Source organism: Rhinolophus ferrumequinum, chromosome 8 (genome assembly GCF_004115265.2).
Source record: "Rhinolophus ferrumequinum isolate MPI-CBG mRhiFer1 chromosome 8, mRhiFer1_v1.p, whole genome shotgun sequence".
Classification (NCBI taxonomy): domain Eukaryota; kingdom Metazoa; phylum Chordata; class Mammalia; order Chiroptera; family Rhinolophidae; genus Rhinolophus; species Rhinolophus ferrumequinum.
Genome location: NC_046291.1, coordinates 97489253 through 97517158, shown reverse-complemented (window position 1 = coordinate 97517158; position 27906 = coordinate 97489253). Strand labels below are relative to the sequence as shown.

Below are 27906 nucleotides of genomic sequence, written 5' to 3'. Positions count from 1 at the left end.
TCTGAATCTATCAGATCATACTTGCAGAAAACAACATGTCCCCACAGCTGAGAGTTTTTAGTGGTTCAGGTTTTATTTATTTATTTAAAGATTTTATTGGGGAAGGGGAACAGGACTTTATTGGGGAACAGTGTGTACTTCCAGGACTTTTTTCCAAGTCAAGTTGTCCTTTCAATCTTAGTTGTGGAGGGTGCCGTTCAGCTTCAAGTTGTTGTCCTTTCAGTCTTAGTTGTGGAGGGTGCAGCTCAGCTCCAGGTCCAGTTGCCTTTGCTAGTTGCAGGGGGCGCAGCCCACCATCCCTTGCGGGAGTCGAACCGGCAACCTTGTGGTTGAGAGGACGCGCTCCAACCAACTGAGCCATCTGGGAGCTCAGTGGCAGCTCAGCTCAAGGTGCCGTGTTCAATCTTAGTTGCAGGGGGCGCTGCCCACTATCCCTTGGGGGACTTGAGGAATTGAACTGGCAACCTTGTGGTTGAGAGCCCACTGGCCCATATGGGAATTGAACCGGCAGCCTTCGGAGTTAGGAGCATGGAGCTCTAACTGCCTGAGCCACCGGGCTGGCCCAATGGTCCAGGTTTTAAAATGGAGAATTTTAGTTACTTCTTTCTCTGTGCTGACCAAACCGTATAGCCTGAAATGATGAGAGACTGACAAAATGTTTCCTTGGTTAAGAGTATACTACATTGTTTTCCCAAAATTGAGTGTTTTTCAATACCAACGTGGTACTTCTGACATGAAAGTAGCCCTGATTTTATTCCAATTCTAAACCTTGCTATCCAAGAACGGTAGAAATTAACTGGTTTGCAATGTTGCAGTGTGAGCAAGCATCACGGGCTTGCAAAAATCCTAGAGAGGATGCTCAGGCTACATGCAAACAAGGGGGCTAAGACGACTTGCTTTTTATTTATTTATTTAATTTCAGGTACACAAAACAATGTAATAGATATTTACACCCTCACAAAGTGATAAGCCCCTGTATCCCAAAGGCTTCCTATTTAATTAGCACAAAATGAACAACTAGCAGGCGTAAAATGAAGGCCAAAGAGCATGTAAGAATCACCATCCACTACACACACACACACACACACACACACACACACACACACACACAAAGAATCCTTTAGAAATCTCATGGATCGATAAAGTCCTAGAAACACAGGGCCAGACTGATATTCAGACATAGCAGGCAGGCGAAAGTCTAACAGCATCAAGCTGAGGGTAGCCAACAGAAGCAGCACACAGACTATCATTCAAAAAAGGAAAGTGAACAGGTCCAGAGTAGGTTTGGCTACTGCCTCATACTAGAAGCAGTAATGAAATCTCTGTTACATCCTCATACCGATGTACCACATAGCTCAGAGAGTAGTCACAAACATTTATTGGTGTTGTCCACAGAGTTCATGTTATTCTTCCATCTTTAAAACTTCACATTCACAGTGTTTGCACACAGTTCAATATTTTCTTCTGTATTTACTATAAAACATAGTACTACATGTAAATCACAAGTTTTGGTACATCTGTTCTAGGTGAAGAATTTGTCTTTAATTCTGAAATTGATACATTTCCTCAAAAAATTATCTGATGCAAACTCAGTACATGTTCAAAAATCACAGTTATCAAAATACAAGGTTTTAGGATAAACTTAATTATTTCATGTTTAGTGAAGTTTACTTGGCGGTAAAGGCTTTTGTTTTTCCTTCAGATTTCTTTGATTTTTAACGAAGTCTTCTAATCATTCAGAACATTGACAGTTTTCTTTCTCATGTGAAGTCTCTGAAGTACAATGATAAGCTGAATCCTGATAGGTCTTCTGACATTTACTATATTTATAGCATTTCATACCCCTTTAACATAGTTGCCTAAACTACATGCATTTAAACGACACAAATCTTTAAGAGCTCAACAGAGTAGAAACTTAAATCTTGCCTAACAAACAAACAAAACAAACTGGCGAAGATCTGTCAGTGGGGGATTCTGTTTCACCCAATTATTCAGACTCTAGCTTTTTAAACCTGCTGTTCTATGTTCAATACACAGCACCAAAGTCTGCCATGGAAATTTCTACATTCCAGTATAACACAGATAGGAACAATATAAGGTGACTTTTTAAGGTCCAATTTAGCTTAAATATAATAGCATCATATTCCATGACCAGCCCCACCTGGACTGGGAAATTTAGACAGGCTATGTGCCTAGCACAAAAAGAAATATTTAAACAAGTTGCCAGTCCATATGCCATGAGCTTCTCCACTGTGTTGTATGAGTTCCTTTAGGATATCCCAGATTTATTATTTTTTCTCTTTGGTGTGGATTCTGTTGTGATGTACTCTAAGAGCTGTCTTACGGACAAATGTTTTCCCACATTCATTACATTCATAGGGTTTCTCCCCTGTATGAATTCTCTGGTGTACTCTGAGAGTTGAATTTTGGGCAAAAGCTTTCCCACATTCATTACATCGATAGGGTTTCTCCCCTGTGTGAATTCTCTGATGTGCACACAGGTGTGTCCTTTGGGAGAAAGTTTTCCCACATTCAGTGCATTCATAGGGTTTTGTTCCTGTGTGAATTCTTTGATGTACTCTAAGGTTTGAATTACGGGCAAAAAGTTTGCCACATATACTACATTCATAGGGTTTCTCCCCTGTGCGAGTCCTCAGATGTGCTCTAAGGTGTGATGTCTTGTAGAAAGTTTTCCCATATTCACTACATCCATAAGGTTTCTCCCCTCGGTGAATTCTCTGATGTGCACATAGGTGTGACTTTTGGGAGAAAGTTTTTCCACATTCATTACATTGATAGGATTTTACACCTGTGTGAATTCTCTGGTGTACTCTCAGAGTTGAATTATGGGCAAAAGCTTTCCCACACATACTACATTCATAGGGTTTTTCCCCAGTATGAATTCTCTGATGTGCACTGACATATGACTTCTGGGAGAAAGATTTCCCACATTCATTACATCCATAGGGTTTCTCTCCTGTGTGAGTTCTTTGATGGACTATGAGGGCTGCTTTATAGACAAATGTTTTCCCACATTCATGACATTCGTAAGGTTTTTCCCCTTTGTGAATTCTCTCATGTCCACTAAGGTATGATTTCTGGGAGAAGGTTTTCCCACATTCACTACATGCATAGGGTATTTCACCTGTATGAATTCTCTGATGTGTACTGAGGTGTGTCTTCTGGGAAAAAGTTTTCCCACATTCATTACATCCATAGGGCTTCTCCCCTGTGTGAATTCTCTGATGTGTACACAGGTGTGTCCTTTGGGAGAAAGTTTTCCCACATTGAGTACATTCATAGGGTTTCTCCCCTGTATGAATTCTCTGATGTGCACTGAGGTGTGTCTTGTGAGAAAAAGTTTTCCCACAGTCATTACATGCATAGGGCTTCTCTGCTCTATGAATTCTCCGATGTGCTCCGAGATGTGATGTCTTGGAGAAAGTTTTCCCACATTCAGTACATTCATAGAGTTTCTCTCCTGTGTGAATTCTCTGAGGTTCTTTGAGCTGTGCCATCTTGGAGAATGATTTCCTATATTTATTACTTTGATAGGGTTTCATCTCTGTGTGTTGTCTCTGGTGTACTAAGAGGGCAGATTTCTTGTAAGATTTCCCACATCCATTGTTATCATAAGGGTTCTTCTTTGTGTGAACTGTCAGATGTTCACTGAGGTTTGACGTCTGACAGACAGTTTTCCTACATTCATTACATTCACAGAGATTGACCCCTATATGAGCAGCAGGATAATGAATAGTGTGTGAATTTGAACAAAAGGATTTCCTGCTTGCCTCACATTCATACGTTTTCTCCTCTGAGTGGGTCCTCTCATGCTGAATGAGGTGTGCTTTCTTGTAAAAGGATTTCCTGCATTCATTACTTTCAAATGACTTCTCTTCTGTGTCACTTTCCTGATGTACACTGAGAAGTGAGTTTTGATACGAGTATTCCCCATATTTACCATATTCCCCATATTTTCCACACTTGTAGAATTTCTCTTCTGTATGAGTTCTCTGATGCGCTGTAAAGTCTAATTCCTGGCAGAAGGCATCTGTACATCCATTAAAAACATAGAACTTATCTCCAGTTTGTATCTTCTGATGTACTAAGCAGACTGAGCTCTGGTTCAAGTTTTCTTCATATATACTGCTTTCAAAAGCACCCTGTCTTGTGATAGGTCGCTGAGGTTGAGTGCAGGGTGAATTCCTATTGAAGTTATTTTCACTTTCATTACATTCATAGTTTGTCATAGCCCTGTGAACTTCACTGTATTCCACAATGGTGGTTTTGTCACAGGATCTCACATAGTCATTAATATCAAAGCGTTTCTCTATTGTGCCAGCTCTCATTTGGTTAAATACAATTGCTTTATCATAGTTTTTCCCAAATTCATAATCCTGACAGTGTTCCTCCCCTGTTAGACAACTCTGAGGTGTAACACATAGAACAGTCTCATCTTGTAAAAATTTTCCAAGTTCACTGCATTCAAACGGCTGCTCCAGAGTTTGAAATTTCTGATTATTCGTATGACTGAGAGCTTTCCCATTTTTATTATATTTGCAAGACTGATCTCCAGTATGAATTTTCTCATGTTTAATATCAAGCTGCAACTTTTCATATACATTCATGCAATCAACCTTCTTTCTTGAACAGTTTCTATCACTAACAATTAATTCAGAAACAAGTGGCAAATTCATTCTACAAGAGTTACATTTACAGGGCATTTTTCCTGAAAAATGTGGAGTTAAATCCAAATTAATTGGTTTTCCTAAAACTTTCTGCCATTTCTTACTCAGTGTGTTGTTATCACTGAATATTACTTGCCATGGAGGTTTCTTTTGATTTTCCCGGTTCCCCTCAATGTGGACATCAACTTGGTAATATCCTAAAATGACAAAAATTGAAAACATCATATGAATCTTACATTTCTTATTGAAAGGAGCTTACAGCCACATGTTTTGTCATGTATTGTAAAGTTTCAGTTCATGTTTCCAAAATTAATAATTCATGCACACAGACAGAAAGACACAGAGTCAGTGTCTCTCTGTTTATCTCTCTCTACCCCATCCATGTTGTTATTTATATATGTTTTAAAAGAAGAAAACAGGAGTTATTTCCAGTGCTGTCCAAGATGGAGCAGCCCCATTCTTTTCAAGTGCTCCCTCTGATAACTGGAAATCCATGGGCGAACAAAAAATTTATGAAACAAATGAAGATGCTACCCAGTGGAAAGAAGGTGGACTCCTGGACTTAAGAAATGACATGGAAGAAAATTCCAATTTTCTTTCTGCTTCCCATATATCTTATATGGGGTGCTCAAGTGCTAGAGAAACTTGCAATCCAAAGCCAACAAGAGGCAGAGACAAAAGACCTCCAAGAAAAGCCTATTTCTTCCAGCTAAATATCTGAGAAAAAGGTGCTCTGAGAGACAATATCCATCATACTCAAACCAACCCCCTCACAAAAACAAAAGAAAAACAAAAACTTTTCTCTGTGGTTGCAATATAAATATAAAAGGATTTGTACACACTTTCAAAACTATCCTTGAGCCAAACCAAGAACTCATCGGAAAGATCATGAAGAGTCCTGAGAAATTTCCATTCAGAAGACATTCTGGAAGATGTCACTGCCAAAATTCCACCTGGAAACATATTCCTATCTACTCTATGAAATCTGCACGGGCAAGAGGAACACATCTGTTCATTTAGGGCACTCCTGGCCAACTCATAGAATGTAGGGAAATAAAAAGGAAAACAAAAAAGCACATTTAAAAAAAAAAGATAGGAAAATACAGTAGGCCCAATATGCAGCTAGAAGAGATGAAGCAGCACTTGTAAAAGCCATGCTCTCAAAATCTAAAGGCACAATACATTAAAAAGAAGCTGAATCCACATTATTCTTAAATGCACATGAAGTGTTCATTAAGACAGACCACATTCTGGGCAGTAAGACAAATCTTTACAATTATAAAGAAGAGAAATCACATAAAGTATGATTTCAAGCCATAGAGAAATTATACTAGAAATCAGTAACACTAAGTTGCCTGGAAAAATACAAAATAATTGTAGGTTAATACAGTTCCATTAAACCACGTGTCAAAGAGGATGTCTCACAGAACATTAAGATTTTATGTAAATGAAAACAAAAACCATTCAAAACAGAAATTTGTGGCATGCAGCTAATATAGTACTCAGAGATAAATTTACAGCTTAAATTTATCAAATTAGAAAAAAAAAAAAACCTCTCACTAGTTAGCTAAGCTTCCACTTTAAGAAACTATACAAAGAGATGACAAACCTAATGAATAGAAAAGGAAGAAAATAATAAAGATTAGAGAATAAAATGAAACTGAAAACGAAAAAATCAATCAAGCCAAAGCTTACTTTTATGGAAAGATTAAAAACAAAACTGACAATGATAAAAACCAAACCAACACAGAAAAAACAGGAAAACACATGATCAATATCAGAAATAAAAGCAAGAGAGGATATAAGTACTGAAACAACAGATATTACAGAGATAATAAAAAATATTAAGAGATACTCTATGCTACAAATTTGAAAATTTACACAAAATGGACAAATTTCCTAAAAACAAAAAAGTACCAAAGTCACTCATGTAGATCTATATAAGAAATTGAAAATGCGGTCAAAAATATGTAGTTGAAAAAGCAGGTCCCAGACTACATGGTATTAACTAGTGAATTCTACCAAACATTTATAGAGGAAATAATATCACTTTTACATAATCTGTTCGAGAACATTCAAGATGTGAGCATATTTCCTAAATTATTTTATAAAGCCTGTATTATCCTCACAGCAAAACAAAAGAAAGACAATTAAAAAAAAAAAAACCCAGAAACCTACAGACCAATACAATATTCCCCATGACATAAAAGTAAAAATACTGAAAAACAGAAGCTAAAAGAATACAGCAATGGGGGGGGGGGGTAACGTCATAGGAATGGCGGCAGCGAGGTGGTCTTCTTGAGTTCTCTGGAACTTACCATAAATTGAACATCTATAACCCATCAAAGGACTCTCTGCTCATCACACAGAACAGCTAAGAGACTCGTACAAGGATTACTTGAAGGTGGGCAAATTGGGCGAGCAGGGGAAGAGGAAAGGTAGCGGAGTGGAGACTGTGGCCCGCATCCATGGCTGGAGAGACACAAGGGGTCCCAGGACAGAAGAGACCACAAGATCCAGGAGGTGGGCTCTTTCCCTGTGCCCCACAGCTGATCTCTCCTTCCAAGAGAGCAGCATATCCAGCACTTGAGGCAGTAACTTCAGCTGAGACCTCCAGCTGAGCGCTAGGTCGGACAAAAGACGTAAACACCATACCTGGACCCCTCCCCCCACTCTCCCAATCCTACCCCAGCCCTTCCAGAGACTCAAGCTGGCTCCTGAACTGAGTAGTGTCAGATTACAGAGGAACTGTAGCACTCAGGATCTGGGAAGACCCAGCTTGCAGCTCTGACCCAGGGAAGAGGCTGGGAAAAGTGTAACATTGATGGGCTGGGAGAGAGAAGGCTCCTCCATCCCCAGCCCCCATCTTTTCTGGCCTGTGGGAAGAGTGTCGCACTGCTGAGCTAGGAGAAAGACGACTCCTCCATCCCCAGCCCCCACCAACTTTTCTGGCCTGCCGAGGGCAGGGCAATTACAACTGCAGAGATACTCCGAGGGGTCAGCAGTAGATGGCAGACACAGCTCTGGGCTTTCAGCAGCTCATAAATCTCCTGCCCTACACACACACACACACACACACACACACACACACACACACTCACACACACACAGAAGAAGTGCCCTAAGACTCAGGAGACCTGGGCACAGGGCTGGCTGTGTTACTTTCAGTGTGCATATGTGCAGGCAAGAGCAGAAACTGCACTGACTTTGTAAAAACTACCATCAAGACCCATAGCCCCACTCATCTAAAACTGCAGTCCCAGGCACACTCTGGGCACCAGGTGACCAGCTCTGCCTGCACAAGACACAGAGGACTCTTTGGTACAACAGAGGACAACCTGGAGATTACTTGGTGGGCTTAAGGGAAAACTGGCACTGCTTTTTTTGTTTTGTTTTGTCTTTGTATATTTGATATTTTTGCCTGTGTTGAGTGTGGGTTATCGGTTGTTTTTACATGTGAGTGTATTTGGTTTTTTCTTTGTTGTTGTTATTGTTGTTGTTGCTGTGCTTGGTGATTTGCTTTGTTCTGAAATTGCCCTACTCCATGGCCCAGCTCAAAAGGCACAAGATTCAACACACCCAGAGGCCAACTCCAAACTAAACCAGAGTATTACTGGGTTTGACCTACAAGTGACACATCCAGAGGGAATTCTCTAGAGGGACAAGAGCCCATAGGGGCCAAGCCTCATTAAGCGGTCTACCTTCACGCAGCAGAACATCCACTGTGGGTAAAGCCAAGTCTCAGAAATAGTCAGCCTAAGAGTCAATCCAAAAGCAATTAAAGATCAACTGACAAGCCAAAAGCAATTAAAGATCAATTTTAATAGGACAATATACACAACACAAGAGTCACCTTTGGAGTACACGCCCCGGAGAAGGAGGAAGTGGTGCACGTCAAATATAAAGGACACATACTACATAAGATAACCTAGCAAAAACCAAGAACCCCATGGGATCTACGTAATCCATCGAAGCAAACACAGAGGGTCAGCCAGAACAGGGAAACAAAGAAACATGTCCCAAATAAAAGAACAGAAGAAATCTCCAGGACTGGAACCAAATGAAATAGAGGTAACCAACCTATCAGAGATAAAGTTTAGAACACTGATGATAAGAATGTTTAAGGAGCTTAGTGATGAAATAAAGAAGGATAGAAAAATCATAATGAACAACCAGTTAGAACTAAAGAATACAATACCTGAAATAAAGAACACACTCGAAGGAATTACCAGCAGGTTAGATGAGGCAGAGGATCGAATCAGCAACTTAGAAGACAAGATAGCAGAGATCACCCAAAAGAAACAAAAAGAAAAAAGAATTAAAGACAATGAAAATGGTTTAAGAGACCAGAAGGTGAAGAGAGGGAGCAAGGGATTGAAAACATATTTGAAGTAATACTGTCCGAAAACTTCCCCAACCTGATGAAGGAAACCAACATACAAGCCCAGGAAGTGCAGAGAGTTCCAACTAGGATAAACCCAAACAGGTCCACACCAAGACACATTATAGTCAAAGTGGCAAAGGTTTAAGACAAATAGAGAATCCTAAAAGCGGCAAGAGAAAGACAACTGGTTACATACAAGGGAACTCCTATAAGACTATCAAATGACATTTCTACATAAACATTGCGGGCCAGAAGGGAGTGACAGGAGGTATTAAAAGTGATGGAAAACAAAAGGCCTACAACCTAGATCACTTTGTCCAGCAAGTCTGTCATTTAAAATTGAAGGAGAGATAAAGAGCTTCCCAGAAAAGAATAAGATAAAGGAATTTACTACCACCAAGCCAGCATTGCAGGAAATATTCAAAGAAATAATTAAATTTCTTCTGAAAACAGAAGATGAAAACAATCTAACTACAAAAAAAAAAAATTGGCAATAACTATGTACCTATCAATAATCACTTTAAATGTAAATGGATTAAATGCTCCAATTAAAAGACATAGGGTGGCTGAGTGGATAAGAAAGCAAGACCAATGTATATGCTCTATACACGAGACTCACCTCATATCAAAAGACACACACATGTTGAAAGTGAAGGGTTGGAGTAAGATGTTTCATGCAAATGGAAATGAGAAAAAAACTGGAGTTGCAATACTTATATCTGACAAAACAGACTTTATGAAGAACATATTAAAAGACAATGATGGGCACTAAAGGGATAACAATAAAGGGATTGATCCGACAACAGAACATAACCCTAGTAAACATCTATGCACTAAACATAGGAGCACCTAAATATACAAAACAATACTGACAGACATAAAGACAGAGATCAACAGTAATACTGTCATAGTAGGGGACTTCAACACACCTCTGACAACAAGGGACTGGTGTTTCAGACAGAAAATCAATATGGAAACAATGGCCTTAAATGACACATTGGACCACTTGGATTTAATCGATATTTTCAGAGCATTTCACCTCAAAGCTGCCGAATACACATTCTTCTCAAGCGCACACGGACCATTTTCCAAGATAGAGCACGTTAGGCCACAAAAAAAGTCTTGATAAATTTAAGAAAACTCAAATAATAGCAATTGTCTTCTCTGACCACAGTGCTATGAAATTAGAAATCAACTACAGGAAATAAAATGGAAGACATACTAATTCATGGAGGCTGAATAACATGTTACTGAATAACGAATGGGTCAACAATGAGATCAAGGAAGAAATCAAAAGATATCTCGATACAAACAAAAATGGAAACACAATGACCTAAAATCTATGGGATGCAGTGAAAGCAGTACTAAGAGGGAAATTCATAGCAACGCAGGCTTACCTAAAGAAACAAGAAAAATCACTAATCAATAGTTTACCTTAACACTAAAGGGATCTGGAAAAAGAACAGCAAAACACGCCCAAAGGGAGTAGAAGGAAGGAGATATTATAAAGATCAGAGCAGAAATAAATGAAATAGAAACAAAAAAAAAATACAAAAGATCAATGAACCGAAGAGTTTTTTTGTAGAGAAGATAAACAAAATCGATAAGCTTAAGCCAGACTCATCAGAAAAGAGACATAGAGGACCAAAATTAATAAAATGATAAATGAAAGAGAAGTGACAACAGACACCACTGAAATAGAAATAATTTTAAGAAATTACTATTAGCAACTATATGCCAACAAATTTGACAATCTGGAAGAAATGGACAATTTTCTAGAAGCATACAACCTTCCAAGGCTAACTCAAGAAAACGTAAAACCTGAATAGACTGATTACCACCAGGGAAATTGAATCAATAATCAACAATCTCCCAACAAACAAAAGCCCTGGACCAGATGGCTTTACAGGTGAATTTTACAAAAGATTCGAAAAAGAATTATCACCTATTCTCCTCAAACTCTTCCAAAAAATCCAGAAGGAGGGATGGCTCCCAAACACTTTTTATGAGGCCACGATCACCCTGATCCCAAAATCAGACAAAGACACTACAAAAAAAACAAAACTGCAGGCCGATATCTCTAATGAATATAGATGCAAAAATCCTCAACAAAATATTACCGAACAGAATTTAGCAATACATTAAAAGGATCATACACCATGTCAAGTGGGATTCGTTCCTGGTATGCAAGGGTGGTTCAACATGTGCAAATCAATTAATGTGATACACTACGTTAATAAAATGAAAAATAAAAATCATATGATCATATCAATAGATGCAGAAAAAGCATTTGACAAAATCCATCAGGCATTTATGATAAAAACCCTTAAGAAAGTGGGAATAGAGGGACCATAAATGAACATAATGAAGGCCACATGATAAACCCACAGCTAACACCATTCTCAATGGGGAAAAGCTAAAACCATTCCCCTTACGATCAGGAACAAGGCAAGGTTGCCCATTTTCTCCACTTCTATTCAACATAGTGCTGGAAGTTCTAGCCATAGCAATGAGACAAGAAAAGGAAATAAAAGGCATCCAAATTGGTGAGGAGGAAGTAAAATTGTCCAAATATGCAGATGACATGATACTCTATAGAGAGAACCCTAAAGACTCCACCAAAAAATTATTAGAACTGATAAATGAATTTAGTAAAGTAGCAGGATACAAAATTAATATTCAGAAATCAGTTTGTATATACCAATAATAAAATATCAGAAGGAGAAATTAAGAAAACAATCCCATTTACAATTCCTTCAGACTATAAAATACCTGGGAATATATTTAACGAAAGAGGTAAAAGTTCTGTATTCAGAAAATTATAAGACACTGAAGAGAGAAATTAAAGAAGATACAAATAGATGGAAACACATACCATGCTATGGATAGGAAGAATTAATATAGTTAAAATGTCCATACTGCCTAAGGCAATATACAGGGTCAACACAATTCCTATCAAACTACCAAGGTCATTTTTCACAGAAATAGAACACATAATTCTGAAATTTACATGGAACCATAAAAGACCCCGGATAGCCTCAGCAATCTTGAGAAATAAGAACAAAGTGGGAGGTATAACGATACCTGACATCAAATTATACTACAAGTCTACAGTAATCAAAACAGCATGGTATTGGCATAAAAACAGACACATAGATCAATGGAACAGAATAGAGAGCCCAGAAATAAATCCATGCCTATATGGTCGTTTAATCTACGACAATGGAAGCAAGAATTTATGGTGGAGTAAAGACAGTCTATTCAGTAAGTGGTGCTGAGAAACCTGGATAGACACATGCAAAAAAATGAAGCTGGACCACCTCCTTACACCATATACAAGAATAAATTCAAAATGGATTAAAGAGTTAAATGTGAGATCTGAAACCATAAAATTCCTAGAAGAAAATATAAGAAGAAACTTTACAGACATTACCTGGAGTAAGATTTTTACTGATATATCCCCTTGGGCAAGGGAAGTAAGAGAAAAAATAAACATGTGGGATGACATCAAACTAAAAAGTTTTTTCACAGCAAAGGAAAACATCAGCAAAACAAAAAGGGATCCTACTGAATGGGAGAAGATATTTGCCAAAGATATATCCGATAAGGGGTTAATATTCCAAATTTATAAAACACTCAACTCAACTCCAAAAAAACAAACAACCCAATTAAAAATGGGCAGAGGACATGAAGAGACATTTTTCTAAAAAGGACATACAGATGGCAAACAGACATATGAAAAAATGCTCAACCTCACTAATCATTAGAGAAATGCAAATAAAAATGACACTGAGATACCACCTCACCCCAGTCAAAATGGCTGTCATCAATAAATCAACAAACAAGTGCTGGTGAAGATTTGGAGAAAAGAGAACCCTTGTGCACTGTTGGTGGGATTGCAGATTGGGAGCCACTATGGAAAACAGTATGGAGGTATCTCAAAAATCTGAAAATGGAACTACCTCATGATCCAACAATTCCACTCCTAGTTATCTATCTGGAGAAATCCAAAACTCTAATTCAAAAAATTTATGCACCCCTGTGTTTATTGCAGCACTATACACAATAGCCAAGACACAGAAACTACCGAAATGCACATCAGTAGACGAGTGTATTAAGAAACTCTGGTACATTTATACAATGGAGTATTATGCAGCCATAAAGAAGAATGAAATCATGCTATTTGCAATGACATGGATGAACATAGAGAACATTATGTTAAGTGAAATGAGACAGACAGAGAAAGACAAATACCGTATGATCTCACTTATATGTGGAATCAAAGAAAAGAGTAAATGAATGAAATAATCAAAAAACAGTCTCAGAGACATAGAGGAAAAACTGAGGGTTGCTAGATGGGAGGCGGGGTGGGGATAAGAGGGAAGGTGAGGGGATTAGAAAGCACAGTCAGTAACCACAAGATTGCCACGGGGTTATGGAAGTCAATTTGGGGAATGTAATCAATAATGTTGTAAAGATTTTGTAGGGTATCCGATGGACACTTGTCTTATTAGGGAGAGCACCTCAGGGATGATGTAGATGCCTGATAACTGCACTGTACACCTGAAGCTGAACAATAATTAATGTTAACTACAATTATATATATATATATATATATATATATATATATATATATATATATATATATGGTTACAAGAAGCAGAGTACAGCATTAGGAATAGAGACAGTGGAAAGAAATGTAATGGCTATGTGCGATGTCAGAGGGGTAGTGGATGGGGGGAAGGGAGGTTATCACTGTGTGAGGGATATAAATGATAAATGCCTAATTATTACAGTGTTTTGTGCACCTGAAACTAAAAAAAAATTAAAAAAAAGAGAGCACTGGCGGTAAGTAAATTCTGTCACTTACTAAAAAAAAAAAAAAAAAAAAAACACAGCAACATATAAATATAAATAATAAATCAGGAACAAGTGGGATTCATCCCAAGAATGCAAACTGTTCCCATATTTAAAAGTTAATCAATGGAATCCATCATATAAACAGTCTAAAGAATTAAAACCACACAATCATATAAAGTAAAAAATTATTTTACTAAAGTCAAAATTCATTCATTAACCTAATACAACGAATCTTCAAAAAGCTGAGACTGAATGCTTTACCCCTAAGATTGAGAAAAAAGACAAAATGTTTACTCTTAGCATTTCTCCTTAAGCATGTAATGGAAGTTCCAACCAATGAAATATGACAAGAATAAAAATGAAAGATACAGGGGAAGTCTACACAGAAAAATCACAAAAAGATCTTTAAAAAAGCTCCTTAAGTAGTAAGTATTTTCAGCAAAGGTAAAATACAAAGCCAATATACAGAGGCCAATAATATAACAAATATGATCAACTGGAATTTGAAATCAGATAATCATAATTTACCATAGCGCACAACTGCCCATACACACGCACATGAGCACGCACACACATACACACACACACACACACACCACTAGGTATCTCTATACTGAAACCTACTGTTGAAACAAATTGTAATGAAAGAAATCCTAAATAAATGGAGAGGTATATGTTATTTACTGACTGGAAGGCCAAACATTATTAAGATGTCAGTTATCGTCAATTTGATCTATAGAGTTCAATGCTGAAAGGCCAGCACGCTTTTTTGGACAAATGAAGAAGCTCATTTTAAAACTGATACAGATGGAAGTTGGTAGACTCACGCTACGTGATTTCAAGAATTAATGAATAAGCTAACGTTATATAGTTAATGTGCTATTGGCATAAGGATATGTAGGTGAATAAAAAAAGACTAGAGATGACACAGAAATATATAATCTTAGACTGTAGAGGACAGGTGCCTGTAAGACACCATCACATGACTGAGAAGCATGAGATAGAGGAAGTTACTTGGGTCTTTAGATAACACCCACATTCTGTAGGGTATGTCCAGATGGCTTAAGACCATCAGCCTGCGGCAACCCTGCTTACATTAATGCCCCTCCACCCAGCAAAAAAATGTATATAACCCATGATTGAGCTGCAATGAAGAGAGACTTGATCAGAACTCCTGTCTTGTCTCCGGTCTTTGTGTCTCCCATTTTCCTCCCTTCTAGGTACTTCGGGGTCCCTCGTGTAGTGTCCCACGGGTCGGGACATTAGACTTACAGAATTATGTGAAATATATACATATGCAGAAATATGCAAATATTCCCATCTGTTTTCTCAGGTTTTGGAAATGCTATTCAATGGAAAAACGATGATGTTTCCAACATGTGGTTGTAAATGACTGGACTCCCTCTTCAAAAATTTAAACTTGACATATATCTCACACTTTCTAAAAAATTAACACCAAATAGATCACAAAGTATAACATGTGAAATTTAAAAAGTTCTAGGAAAAAACACAGGAATAATCTTTGTTCCTTTGAATTCTGATGTTTCTAGACCAGACAAGAAAACCATGGTCCTTAGAGAAAATTAAAGAATTGGGACTTTATCAAAGTTGATGTTCAGTTTTAGCCAGCCTCCTCTGAAACCACGCCAATAGAAGTGGGGTGCAGCCTCACTACTGCCAAGTCAGGAGAGAAGTCCAGGTTCCCCACTAAACGTCTGTTAACACCCGGAGTTGGAGAAGATGCCACTTTAACACTGGGCAGGGGTGAGATCAGGCCCCCACAGGCCTCCTGCTGGCACCCAGTGTTTCTTCACGTGCCAATGTCCCTAAGTCATCTTCCCTCTTCTTTCCATCTTTCAGAATCTTACCTTATATATATATATACATATATATATATATATATGTATATATATATATATATATAAACACAGACACACACACACTCACACCTATATGTATAAATGTACGTGTACAAGTACACATTTAACTGAACTTAGTGAGTGAAGTAGGAATATATTTACCCCATCTTTCCCCTGGTTAAACCTTTTTGTATCTCATTAATTCCTTCCTTAAGCACACTCATGAACACGTTTTCCTTATCATCATATAGAATATCTCTAGTTTTGCCTTGAAAACCAGGTCATTAGGTACCTAAATCCAGTTTTTTAGTTTTGATCCATAAGGCTCCTCAGAATTTTTTCCCCACTGTTCTGTGGGGATAGTGCTATGTGTCAAAGACCAATTGTCTATAAAGCATGTTTTTCTTAAGCTTTCTTTTCTGTTTCACTAATTTATTAAACTATCCCACCCCTAGCTGTACACTACTTAACTACTCAGAGCTTTACATGAACCCTTGATATGTGGTAGAGCAAGTTCGTTGTATTTTATGAATTGCATTTAGTTTGCTAATGCATTAAATGTTTACAAATGTATCCCCACTTGAATTTTTTTATATAAAAAGTGCTTTTCTTTTGTCTTTGTTAGCATCAGCTAAAGTTTTACCCATTTTATTGTTTTTCATACTAAGAACATTCTACAATTTGTTTCCTAGTTTATTATTTTCACTTTTAAATTCCTCTGCTTTCATTAGTATTCTTTTGTTATTGTTCTTACTTAATTTATTAATATAAATACAATGCTAAAAATTTACCTTTATTCAATAATTTAGGCATATCCTAAGGTTTCTAATATGCATGTTTATTCTTATTTTATAAATGTCATGCAACTTTGGGATTTCCTTTGTTATACTTTGTTTAAAAGAGATAATTTTATACACTTCCATATTGAAAGTTTTTTGTTTACTCATTTTATCATTAATTACTACATTTATCAAACTATGCTGAGAGAATATTATTTGCAGTGATTCTAATTAGTTGGATTTACTGTATTCTTTTTAGACTAAAACTGTATTTTTACAATCGTATTATTCCATGGGAATTTGAAAGGCTTGTCCTTTGATTTCAGCATACACATATATAAATATATGTCTCACTTTAATACAAATATCATTTATATTCTCTAGAGAAATACTTATTTAATATCCATAGTATTTCTTACTTCATCAGAAGAGGTATAGCAGGTCCTCAAGTAACTTCTTTTCATTAAATTTTGTTTCGTGGCAACGTTGATGAGAACAAAAAAATCGATTCCTAGCCAGGGCCACTTTCCATGAAGAGTTGGCATGTTCTCTGCATGTCTGCATGGGGTTTTTCCAGGTACTTTGACTTCGTCTCACACCCCAAGATGTGTATGTTATGTGAAGTGGAGTGTCTACATTGCTCCCAGTCTGACTGTGGTGTGTGTGATGCTCCCTACGATGGAATGGTGTCCTGTCCATGGTGGGTTCCCACCTTCAGCCCTGAGCTGCCAGCATAGGCTCCGGTCACCTGCCATACTGAACAAGCATAAGTGGGTTGGAAAATCATCATTAGTCTTTCTCAAATATATAAATAGCTCTCATTTAACATAAATGTTTAATGATAGAAGTGTTTCAGATCTTTAGGCAGAAGTTTGGTGATGTTTTTGCTGTAGGAACTTAACTATTGTTTATATCCATTACCCTATGATACAGGTGGTTTCATTATAGGTCATTTCGTTGAAAGTCAGTTTTCAAGAACCTATTGACAACATTAATGGATGACTTACTGTTTAACAGGATCTCCTAATTCAAGTGAACTTTAAGTTCTTAGAAATCCGTTACTCTATGTTTTATGATCGTTGATATCATATATGTTTGGTGCAGTCTTTCGAATGCTTATGGTACATGTTAACCTGTGCTATTGCACTAGAGGGTCTTCTTTTAAGTTAATGTTATATATTGCCAAAATTCAAACGTGAACTATAAGAGAACAGTAAATCCTAAAGAATTTTATTTGTATTGATTAACTTTACCATTCATTTATTATAATCTTTCTAAGATACTTATTTGGGGATATCCTTTTTAGCCAGTAAATATGAACCAATCATTTAGATTCAGTGACTAGGAAATACGATTGAACTAAATTATGTCAATTTTTGTTACCGTTTAAATGGCTTCACAACAAAAAGTTTCAGTGAGAACACTTATTTAAGATGATTTTACATTTTGCTCAAGGAATTATATTGAAAATATAACTTTTGAAATTCCTTGAATTGTTTTATTAATTTAGACAAAGGTCAGTAAGCACAAGAAAAGATGCTTCACATCATCAGTGATCAGGAAAATCGTTATGGACTAAACTGTGTCTTCTGCAAACTCTTATTTTGAAGCCCTAACCCCCAATGTATCTGTATTTGGAGATGAGACCTTTAGGGACGTAATGAAGGCTAAATGAGGTAATAAAGGTGGGGCCCTCATTCTATAGAACCGAAGTCCATACAAAAATAGGAAGAGACACCAGAGCTTTTTCTCTCTCCATGCGTGCAGAGGAAAGGCCATCAGAGGACATGGTGAGCCAGGAAGAGATGCCTCACCAGAGATCAACCATGCTAGCCCCTTGATCTTAGACTTTCAGCATCCAGAACTGTAAGAAATACATTTCTGTTATTTAAGCCACCCAGGGTATGGTATTCTGTTATGCCAGCCCAGCTGACTAATACAGCAATGATATAGCACTTCACATCCACTAGCATGGCTACAATCAAAACGTCAGATAATAAGTGCTGGTGAAGATGTGGAGGAATCGGAACCCTCATACTCTGTCATTAGGAATATAAAATGGTACAACTCAAGAAAACGGCCTGGCAGTTCCTCAGAGTTACCAGAGAACCCAGCAATTCCACTCCTAGCTATGAACTACAAGGAAACATGCAAAAAATTGTAAATAATGATTATATCAGCATTACTCAATAATAGCCAAAAGGTAGAATCCCAAATGTCCAACAACAAATCAATGGACAAACAAATGTGGTATATCCAGACAATGAAATATCATTTTACAATTAAAAGGATGAAGTACTAATACATCCAATAATATAAACCTTGTAATGCAAAGTGAAAGAAACCAATCACCAAAGAACACATAAAGTGTAATAGCATTTATATGCAACGCCCAGAATAGCCAAATCTACAGAGATAGAAAGATCAATGGTTGCTAGGGCTGGAAGGGACAGGACACAGGGAGCTGACAGCTAAACTGTATGGGGTTTCACTCTGAGGTGAAGAAAACTGACTGTAGTGATGTTTATATACACCTATGAATATATTAAAAGCCAGTGAACTGTATACCTTCAATGGGTGAGTTGTGTGATATGTGACTTACATCTAAATAAAGCTGTTTAAAAAGAAAAACAACTATCAGAAGTGTTTCCCTCTAAGGTCTAACTACCCTGGAGTTGCCCATTGTCCGTGCTCACTCACCTGGGTACCTCTGGTTTAGGAATTCCTCCTCTAAGGACCAGGGCTCTTCCTCTTGCTCCAACTTGAAGATCACCTGGGGTTTGGTAATGCAATACCCTGTGAACATAACAATTGAAGGTATATGTAGACTCGATCCATGGGCTTTCTAGTTTCTGACTATGGAGAAAAATGCAGCAGCAACAGCAAAATGAAAGTGCCCATTTACTATTTTCAATGGGAAAGTAATGACACAAACATTGTTTCTGTTTCTCTAAAGGTTTCAGTTACCTCGGCCATGTAATCAAAAGCCTGAATAACGTTAATCTCTATAGAAGGTGTATGTGATTTGATAATTTAAAAAAAGGAATTGTATTCCACAGGGAGTCAGATGCTAAGGTCTGCTCACCTACGGAGACCAGGTGGCTGTAGTTCTCCAGCATCACATCTCTGTAGAGGGCCCTCTGAGCGGGGCCCAGGTACGGCCACTCCTCCTGGGTGAACTCCACAGTCACGTCTTCGAATGACACGGATCCCTGTGATAACATATATTGTTCAAAAGTTCAGAATTAGGCGACAGAGCAAATATCTTTGAACTACTATTTTCCTGCTTACGCTTAAGGCTCTAAAAGAAATAGATATAAAGGATGTCTATTTTTTACTTAAATTGTCTTAAACTTTGGAGTTTCAAAATTAGTTAAAAAGCTTCTTAATGTACCATAATTAATTTCTATATAGTTATGAATTGTGGTTTTTTTAAGGCAAAACAATTTCAGTATAAACAGACTTCCTACAACTCTTCTTCTACATCCAAAGGAACTGTCCTAGAGAATTCTAGCACTTTCAATCCCTCTATGGAAACCACTACCAACAATGATGGGAGCCAAAGAAGAGATACAGGGAAGCTGTGGAGATAACATACATGACTGAACTTCTGTCTAAATGAACATACAATATATAAATCTAGAGCTTATGAAGAGCAAAGCACAACTTACCAAGGCCTTGGAATCCCAGAGACCTGTATAAGAGAACTGTGTACACTGAAGTAATGGCAGTGGATATAAGGGTAGGGATGGAATCACAGAGCAGAAGCAGCACCCAATGTGGTAACTACTTTCTTATACAGCTACCCAGTCAAGCAACATGAGCAGCTTCTTCAATGTTGGGGTCAAATACTGATATCAGGGACACAAACGAAAAAACTGTGGCAGAATTTTTAGTGAGACAGATCTGGTCATGTTGCTCCCGAATGTGTGTGGAACGTGAAGCTGGAACTGTCCCTTAAACTAGCACACACACGGTTGTAGAACACAGAGGGGGGTCCAGGATGAAGACAAGCATTAAGGAGTTAGGAGCAATCTGGGTGGTAACTGAAGGTATCAGAGGCCATCAGACAGCACCTTGAGCACACTGGGATGAGGAAAGCAAAGTACCAAAACCAGCCTTGCAGGGACCGTGGATATTAAAGAGGCGGGAAGAAAACGTACAGGTCACAAAGCGAGAGAACTTCTAAAAGGTCATAACAGAACCGTGAGAGGTGAGAGTCTTGGAAACTGAGAAAGGGAAAGTTTCCACAACAACAGACTTCAATTGGGCTGGGAAAAGGGAGAAATGGGGAGTTGCCATTCAACGGGTATAAAGTTTCACTTGAGAAAAATATTAATTTCTAGAGAAGTGCTGTATAACCTTGTGGTGCTAGTTAACAATACTGAATTGGACACGTAAAAATTTGTAAGAGAACAGATCTCATGTCAAGTGTTCTTATCACAACGAAAAAATAAAATAAAAAGCAGATTAAGAGATAGGGGACAGACACAAGTTTTTTTTTTCAGTTTATGTATCCACTTATATGTTCATTTAAGTCTTCAGTGTTACTGAGTGAAAACCTTCTCTCTGTGCAGCTCAGTGCTAGTAGCAGGGAACTAAAACAAATGAATAATACAACAGGAACACATTTCCTTAAATTCATTTTCATTCATCTAAGAAATAAAGAAAATTTATATTTTCCGAAGCAAAAAAATTAGTAAGAAAAGAAATGTTATTCTTTCCTAGTTTCGTTTTATGTTTAATATCTGGTTTAATAAAAATAAGCTGGATTAAAATAAACTAAGCTAATAAGTGACAGAGGTGAAAATGTTGAAGTAGGGATCCCAGAAAATTCTCTCCGCTACAGAAACAATGAAAAAAAAAAACAACCTGGAAAAAAGCACAGAACAAAGGCAATCTGTAGAAATACGCAAGAAAAATGACTGAATTACAGTAAAAATAGTGACATTGTGTCCTTTTAATTTACTCTATTCCAATTAAACTCTGGGGTAGTTTGAGAACCAACGGTCTGCAGCCAGCAGCCTGGCAACTACAGGAGGGGCAGAACTGGGTTTATGTTCCATGAAAGTGTCATTCCAGTAAAACTGGCGTCATTTCACCTGCTGGTGATTCTCTGAAAGATCCTACTTACGAGGATGTCTCTATTTGAACTAAGTTAGTGTCTGTAACTTGAGTTTCACACAGCATGCGTGAAAAGCCTCATCCTCAGAATCCAAAACATTTAAAGGCACGTGTTTAACTTAGTGGCTATCTGAGGTGCTGGATAACAGCAGGGCCAAACAATGGCAGAATCAAGAAGCTTAAAAGGAACTGCTGGGGAATGGGATGTTAATTAAGATGTTGAAACGCTCTGATATATTTCTTAGCATCTACAAGGCGACATAGAACAACAGAGCTGTGCATACACCCAGGGCTGAGACGATGCTCAGGAAACATGTGGATGGCCCTAAGCTGTCACCTCTAGGGACCAGGAGCTTTGGCATAAGAAGGAAGTGAAGGCTTCTGCAGACTTGTGAACTGCCTGACTCACCGCTGAAGGAATGTCCTGACACCACAGAGCAAAGACTGGGAGACTTACTGATTCCAGGCATTGAAGGAAATTTCTGAAGAAACTTCAACTGTGACAGAGCACAGGAAATAGAGGCTCTATGCAATTAGTTCAGAAATGTCACTAAACAAATACATATCAGGAATGACCCCTATGGAAGGGAGAAATTCTGATTTTTAAAGTTCCCACATTATTTTATTTAAAACATCCAATTATCAACAACAACAAAAACTGCCAACCAAGGAGAAAAAAGAAGAAAGTAAGACCACACGCAGGAAAAAGTGTTATCAATAGAAACTGCTCCTGAGGAAGAAAATGTTGGACTTACTAGGCAACGACTTTAAATCAGCTGTTTTAAATATGGTCAAAGAAGTCGACCTTGAGGAAAGAACATCTAACGAGTAAGGGTAAGTATAAGAACAATATTTCACTAAATAAAAAGTATCAATAAAGAGATATGCATTATATAAAGGAACCTAATAGAGACTCAAGAATTGCAAAGTACTATAACTGAAACAAAATTTTCACTAGAGGAGTTCCAGAGCAGATTTGAGCATGTGAAAGAATGAACAGACTGTATAGTATGTCAACTGAAATTATGCAGTGTAGGAAACAGAAAGGAAAACCAATGATAAAAGATACCTACGGGACAGCATGAAGTTTACAAATAAATGCATAACGAGAGTCCCAGACAGAAAAGAGAAATAGATTGAAGGAATATTAAAAAAAAATAATGGTCAAGAAATCTTCAAATTTGATGAAAAGCATTAATCTACACATCCAAGATATTCAACAAACGTCTAGTAGGATAAACTTGAAGAGAGCCATACCTTGAAACAGATAATCAATCTGTCAAAAAGACAATCTTAAAAGCAGCAAGAAAACGTGACTCATCATGTGCAACAGCAGTAACAGCTGATGTCTACTCAGAATGATGGAGGACAGGAGGCAGTGAGGTGACCTATTCAAAGTGGTGAAAGAGACTTCAACAGCTACAGAGAAAGAATTCTTGTCAACCAAGAATTCTATACCCAGCAAAAACGTAAAAATTAAAACCTTGAAAAATTAACAAAAATACAATATGTCAAAGGCAAAACTGACCTACATGAAATAACACAGAAAGTAGTTCTGCAAAGCTATGGAGACAGAAAGTAGATTAGTTGTTGCTTGGGGCTTAGGAGGGGGAAACAGGATGATGCGACAGTAAAATTTACAGAATTGCTTTTTAAGGTGATGAAAATGCTCTACATTGTGGTGATGTTTGCATATATTTGTGAGTCCTTTTAAAAATTATTGAATTTTACCATTTAAATGGGTGAATGGCATGGTACATGAATGAATCTCAATAAAGCTGTTTTTAAAAAAATGAGACAGGATGAAGTCCTCAAAGGACAACAAAGAAGACTAAAGGGCCAAGGATGGAAACCGGGGGTGAGCCGTGTGAAAGGACAAGGGAGAGAGGATGACTCCATGAAGATGGCAGCAAGGCGAGGGCAGAGCCAGTGGAGGGTGTCACAGACACTAACAAACTTTCCAGAAGGAAACAGATGAGAAGAAGAGACAAGTGATACAGAAAAGTCAAGTAAGGAAAGGATTAGACAAGCCCCAATGGATTTGATTATAATCAAGTCTCTGATCACCACATCAGAGGCAAGTGGGGAGAGAAACCAAGGCATCAAGCAGAGGTTTAAAGTATGAGTGGGAGGTGGTGAAATATGTGAAAGAGAATAGAATTTTAAACTGTCTACTGAGCAACCTAAATATTATTGGTACTCGAAATGTTTATGCAGGGTAATTTCAAGGATATTCAAGTTGATTCATCACAAAAATGTCTTAATTCAACCCGTGCTTGAGTTTATGAAAAATAGTATTGACCAAGTATATAGTTAGCATTAAGTTTCCTATTTTTATTGCAGAACAAGTAGAGGCAAATTTCTATATTATTTTAGGGTTATTAGTGGAAAGCTGTTAACTAAATCACCTACTTGAAATCAACAAAGATACTTTTTATCTTCAATTGTTTTTACATTCTATAAGGAAACAGTTTGCTTTATCTTCTCACCAATGTCAGCCTTTAAAGAAGTATTTTCTGACACTGACACAGACATGAACAATCTCAAAAATAAATTTCGAGCTCCAATTTGGTAAATTTGTAGGATCACAGAATCTGCATATTTCCACATGCTACCTTTGCTCTGTTATTTCTACAAATTCTCTGAATGCATCTCATCCATCTCTATTTCTACTTTTCCATGTTAACATAGAGACAATTAAGCCTTTATAATTTCCACTGTAAAATAAACAGGGTATTGACAACTGAACTCACCTGAGCCATGTTCATTTTCTGCTGCTCCTGGAAGAAGGTAAAAAACTGAAGGTTCCACTGGGGAGGAGGAAAGTGAAATGGGGTCATGAGAAACCTGATCTTCCTTACAACTCCTATATTCACCTGCCTACAAATCTCCTAACACCACCTGGAGGAAAAGCCTCCCTGTGGGAGCACGTCCCTCTGACATTCTGGAGAAGGAACAGGAAGAAGCGCACAGAGGCAGCACCATCTGCTCACGTGCATGTGTGATATGAGCATGTGGGTTTCACCTTGCATTTTCACCGAGGGAGGTCAACTGCCTTTTGTCAAGGAATTCACAATTGATGTCCCCTTCTGACTAACTGAAAAAAAAAAAATGTAAGTAAAACAGAGGACTGGTTAAACAAATTCAGGTCTGCCAGCGGTCCCCCTACCTTCATTAAAACTACTGTCAAAACATGACTCTGGCTGGATTGTTCATCAAGTTCTTGTTGTCTTTACACCTTGAATTACAGTTTCCCCAGAAAACTGAAATAAAGATGGGATAATTTACACAAGAAGTATACTGTTTAACTTTTGTTCTAAATTGGTTGCGGTTTCTAAAAAACAACTGTTAAGATGTTTATGGAACTTACTGGTGACATAAACAGCCGTGTGCTTATTGTTCAGTTCTGCCCGGGGTGACTCTACAAAAATCATTCACTGTGGGCCCAATACTTTGGGGTTTCCCTAAGTGTCAAATATAGAAAACCTTCTTGTACTCTCATTCTGTTAACTCCACGTTCAGGAAAGAGGGAGCATGAGCGTAAATTTAGATACCACATGAGGGGATGGACATGGTGTGAGAGCAGCTCAGAATCTGGAAAGAGTGAGGGCAGAACAAAGGAAACAAGGTGCTGTTTAGGATTTCGTCAGCTCTGCCTGCTTACACCTTCCTGGGACATCAGTCCTCACCAGCCATCCAGTCAGGTGCCCTTTCCTGCGCAGCCTGGCAGACACCCATCCCTCTCAACCCCACGTACCACCTTCTGCAAGTTGGTCCACAGTATCCACCGTCACACAGTCTGTGATGACTTCTGGGTGTGGTGACATCCCTGAGTCTGACTCAGGCTTCCCCCGAGGATCAAGAACTGCTTCTGGTGGAGCAAATCAGGACCTGCTCCTTCGAGACACTTCTGCCTCTACTCTAAAGCTCTGGTGAGGAGTCTGTGAGAAGAGCTGTTCCCCCAAGTGGCAGCTGTTCCTGGGGCTCCTCCCTCTTTCCTGAGTTAAAAGCGTTACTTTGCTCCAGAGGGGCTGGGACCTGACCCTGAGAAACAAATTCACTTCATTTGATACATTCATCTAACATTCTAAACTTGACCCTTTTGGAATTCACAAGAAATGGATCATCCAGTCACGGACCGATTACCTGCATGCCGCTGCTCCACTGGAAGTGTGGCTAGTGCCATGAGTCAAAATAGTATTTTGAATGTACTGAATTAAATGTACCAGTAAAATTAGCTTCATCTCTTCTTTGTACTGTTTGTTACTGATCATTTCTAAATTATATTTTTATATTCTATTTGCATTACCTCCCTACTGGCCAGCACTGCATTAGTTTGTCAGACTGGACCTCTGAGGATGGAGACAGCCTGGACAGTGCAGGAAGGCGCAAGAGCCTCACAGTCCCACCCAGGGGCTCTGGAGAAAACCCACACATCCCAGGATATGTTTACCACGTGGTAAGATTCTGTCCGCATTTACTTCACAATGATGTCTCTGGGGATTTGAGGACAGGCTACTGTGCTAAGTGCTCCAAAGGTTGGAGCTCTGGGTTTGGGGCAGGGAGGACATTGGGAAGACCAAGAGATGGGTAGTGAAAATCTGTATTTTAGTCCTACCTCTTTCACCTACCAGTTTGTGCCCTGGGGATATATCATCCCACCCCATGAAAGTCCTTTCATTTTGGGAAATGACACGTTTATACCCACAAGTAGGCTTCTTGTGACGGTTAAACGAAATAAACGAAGGGAACAAAGTGTCTTTTGATAGCACTTTGCACAGTGGTTACAAGCACTTGACAAAATGTTTTGCAGATCACACCTTATCTAATTCTCGGAGTCACAATGCGAACCCCTATTAGTAGCCTCAAGTTTACCGTGAACGTCATAAAGGTGCATGCCCCTCCCGCCGCCTGCAGCCCCCATACCGGCCGCACCGAGCACCTTCTCCTGACCAGGGCTCGGCCCCACCTGCGCCGCCGGATCCGCCCGGGCCCACCCCGCACGTACACGGGGCAGGGGGAGGGGACGACACACTGGAGGTCCCCGGGATTGGCCCTCCCGTGATCCAGACACCAGCCGACCTGACCGCTGGGGCCCAGTGCACTCACCCCCGGGTTCGCAGCCTCTGCTGCTACACAAATCCAGCGACGCTGAGAAGGTGTCTCTCTTAGGCCGGAGCGAGTGGACAAGAGGAGGCGTTACTGGGGTGCACATGCGCGGAGCGGCGGCCGAAGACCCGTTCCCAGAGGGCTGCGCAGTAGGCCTACACTTTGAAGACTACATTTCCCATGAAACCTTGAGACCTCAGGAAGTAATTTTTGAAGCGTTTCAGCTTCTTTAGCCAGTTGGAGGACGCGACATTTGGACCTGATCCCTGGAAAATTTTCAAGGGTCTACGGAGGATTGGGGCTAGACTTTAACTTTAGGCCCTAACAACACATTGCAAAACGTGATTCTCCATCGGATCCTGGTTGGAAAAACAAGAGGTTCAAGATCCAAAAATTGGGGAAACATGAATATGAACTAGATATTAGAAATATTAAGGAAAATTAATCATTACCTTGGAAGGTGCGATAATATTTGGACGACGTTGGAAATTGTTATTTTTTAAAGATACATACTGATGTCTTTACAGTTATGAAATCGAGTTTGTAATTTATTTTTTTTAAATTAAGCAAAACAATTAGGGAAAGGAAATATGGCAACAAGTTAAGAATTATGAAATCGATGTAATACATGTATATGACGCTTATTTTATTATTTCTGCTATTCGGAGTGTTTGAATTTCTTTTTACTACACAGGAAAAGACTTGGGATGTGGGGGGATGGAGGGAGGTTAGGGAGTGTAATGCCTTTCCAGACGTGTCCCTTTAAAATCAAGCAGCCAAGAGAAGTAAAGGTACACACAGCTATCTCTTTCACAGCTGTGAAATAGAACAGATACTACAAAATGGAGCCAGCATTGACATAAAAGAGGAACTACCATCTGTGACCAGCAGGGTGGTGGTGGGGAGGTGATAATCTAGCTGTTCAAATGACACAAGTAACACTTGACAAGACATTCAATCCTAAATAAAATTGTTATTGTATCAATTTTGCATGTCCATAGGTAAACCGTCCTTGAAACTTAATGTGTGTACACATCAAATTAGAGATACATGGACACAACATAATTTTTCTTTCTAGTAGACTTTTTTAGAGCAATTTTAAG

General features: G+C 38.6%; 1 protein-coding gene across 5 annotated transcripts; it reads right to left on the bottom strand.

Annotated features, from left to right (window-relative positions):
• Positions 1-589: 589 nt before the first annotated feature.
• LOC117026008 (zinc finger protein 658) lies at positions 590-26927 on the bottom strand. Of its 5 annotated transcripts, none has more exons than XM_033112406.1 (6): positions 26804-26927; positions 24720-24791; positions 24448-24474; positions 19656-19782; positions 19271-19366; positions 590-4885 (listed from the first exon to the last, which is right to left on the bottom strand). In XM_033112406.1, exons 3-6 carry the CDS (start codon positions 24460-24462, stop codon positions 2289-2291), a joined length of 2835 nt encoding a protein of 944 aa, XP_032968297.1. In that variant the 5' UTR covers positions 24463-24474; positions 24720-24791; positions 26804-26927; the 3' UTR covers positions 590-2288. The 5 variants fall into 5 exon arrangements, with proteins under 5 accessions (XP_032968297.1, XP_032968299.1, XP_032968298.1 ...); XM_033112405.1 differs by having other exon boundaries at positions 591-4885; positions 24448-24504; XM_033112408.1 differs by lacking the exon at positions 24448-24474.
• Between the last annotated feature and the right edge of the window lie 979 nt (positions 26928-27906).

Coding starts and splice junctions, on each gene's coding strand:
- LOC117026008 (XM_033112406.1), bottom strand. Junction 19,367..19,655: donor CAGCCACCTGGTCTCCGTAG/GTGAGCAGACCT, acceptor TTATGTTCACAG/GGTATTGCATTACCAAACCC. Junction 4,886..19,270: donor CCTAAACCAGAGGTACCCAG/GTGAGTGAGCAC, acceptor TTGTCATTTTAG/GATATTACCAAGTTGATGTC.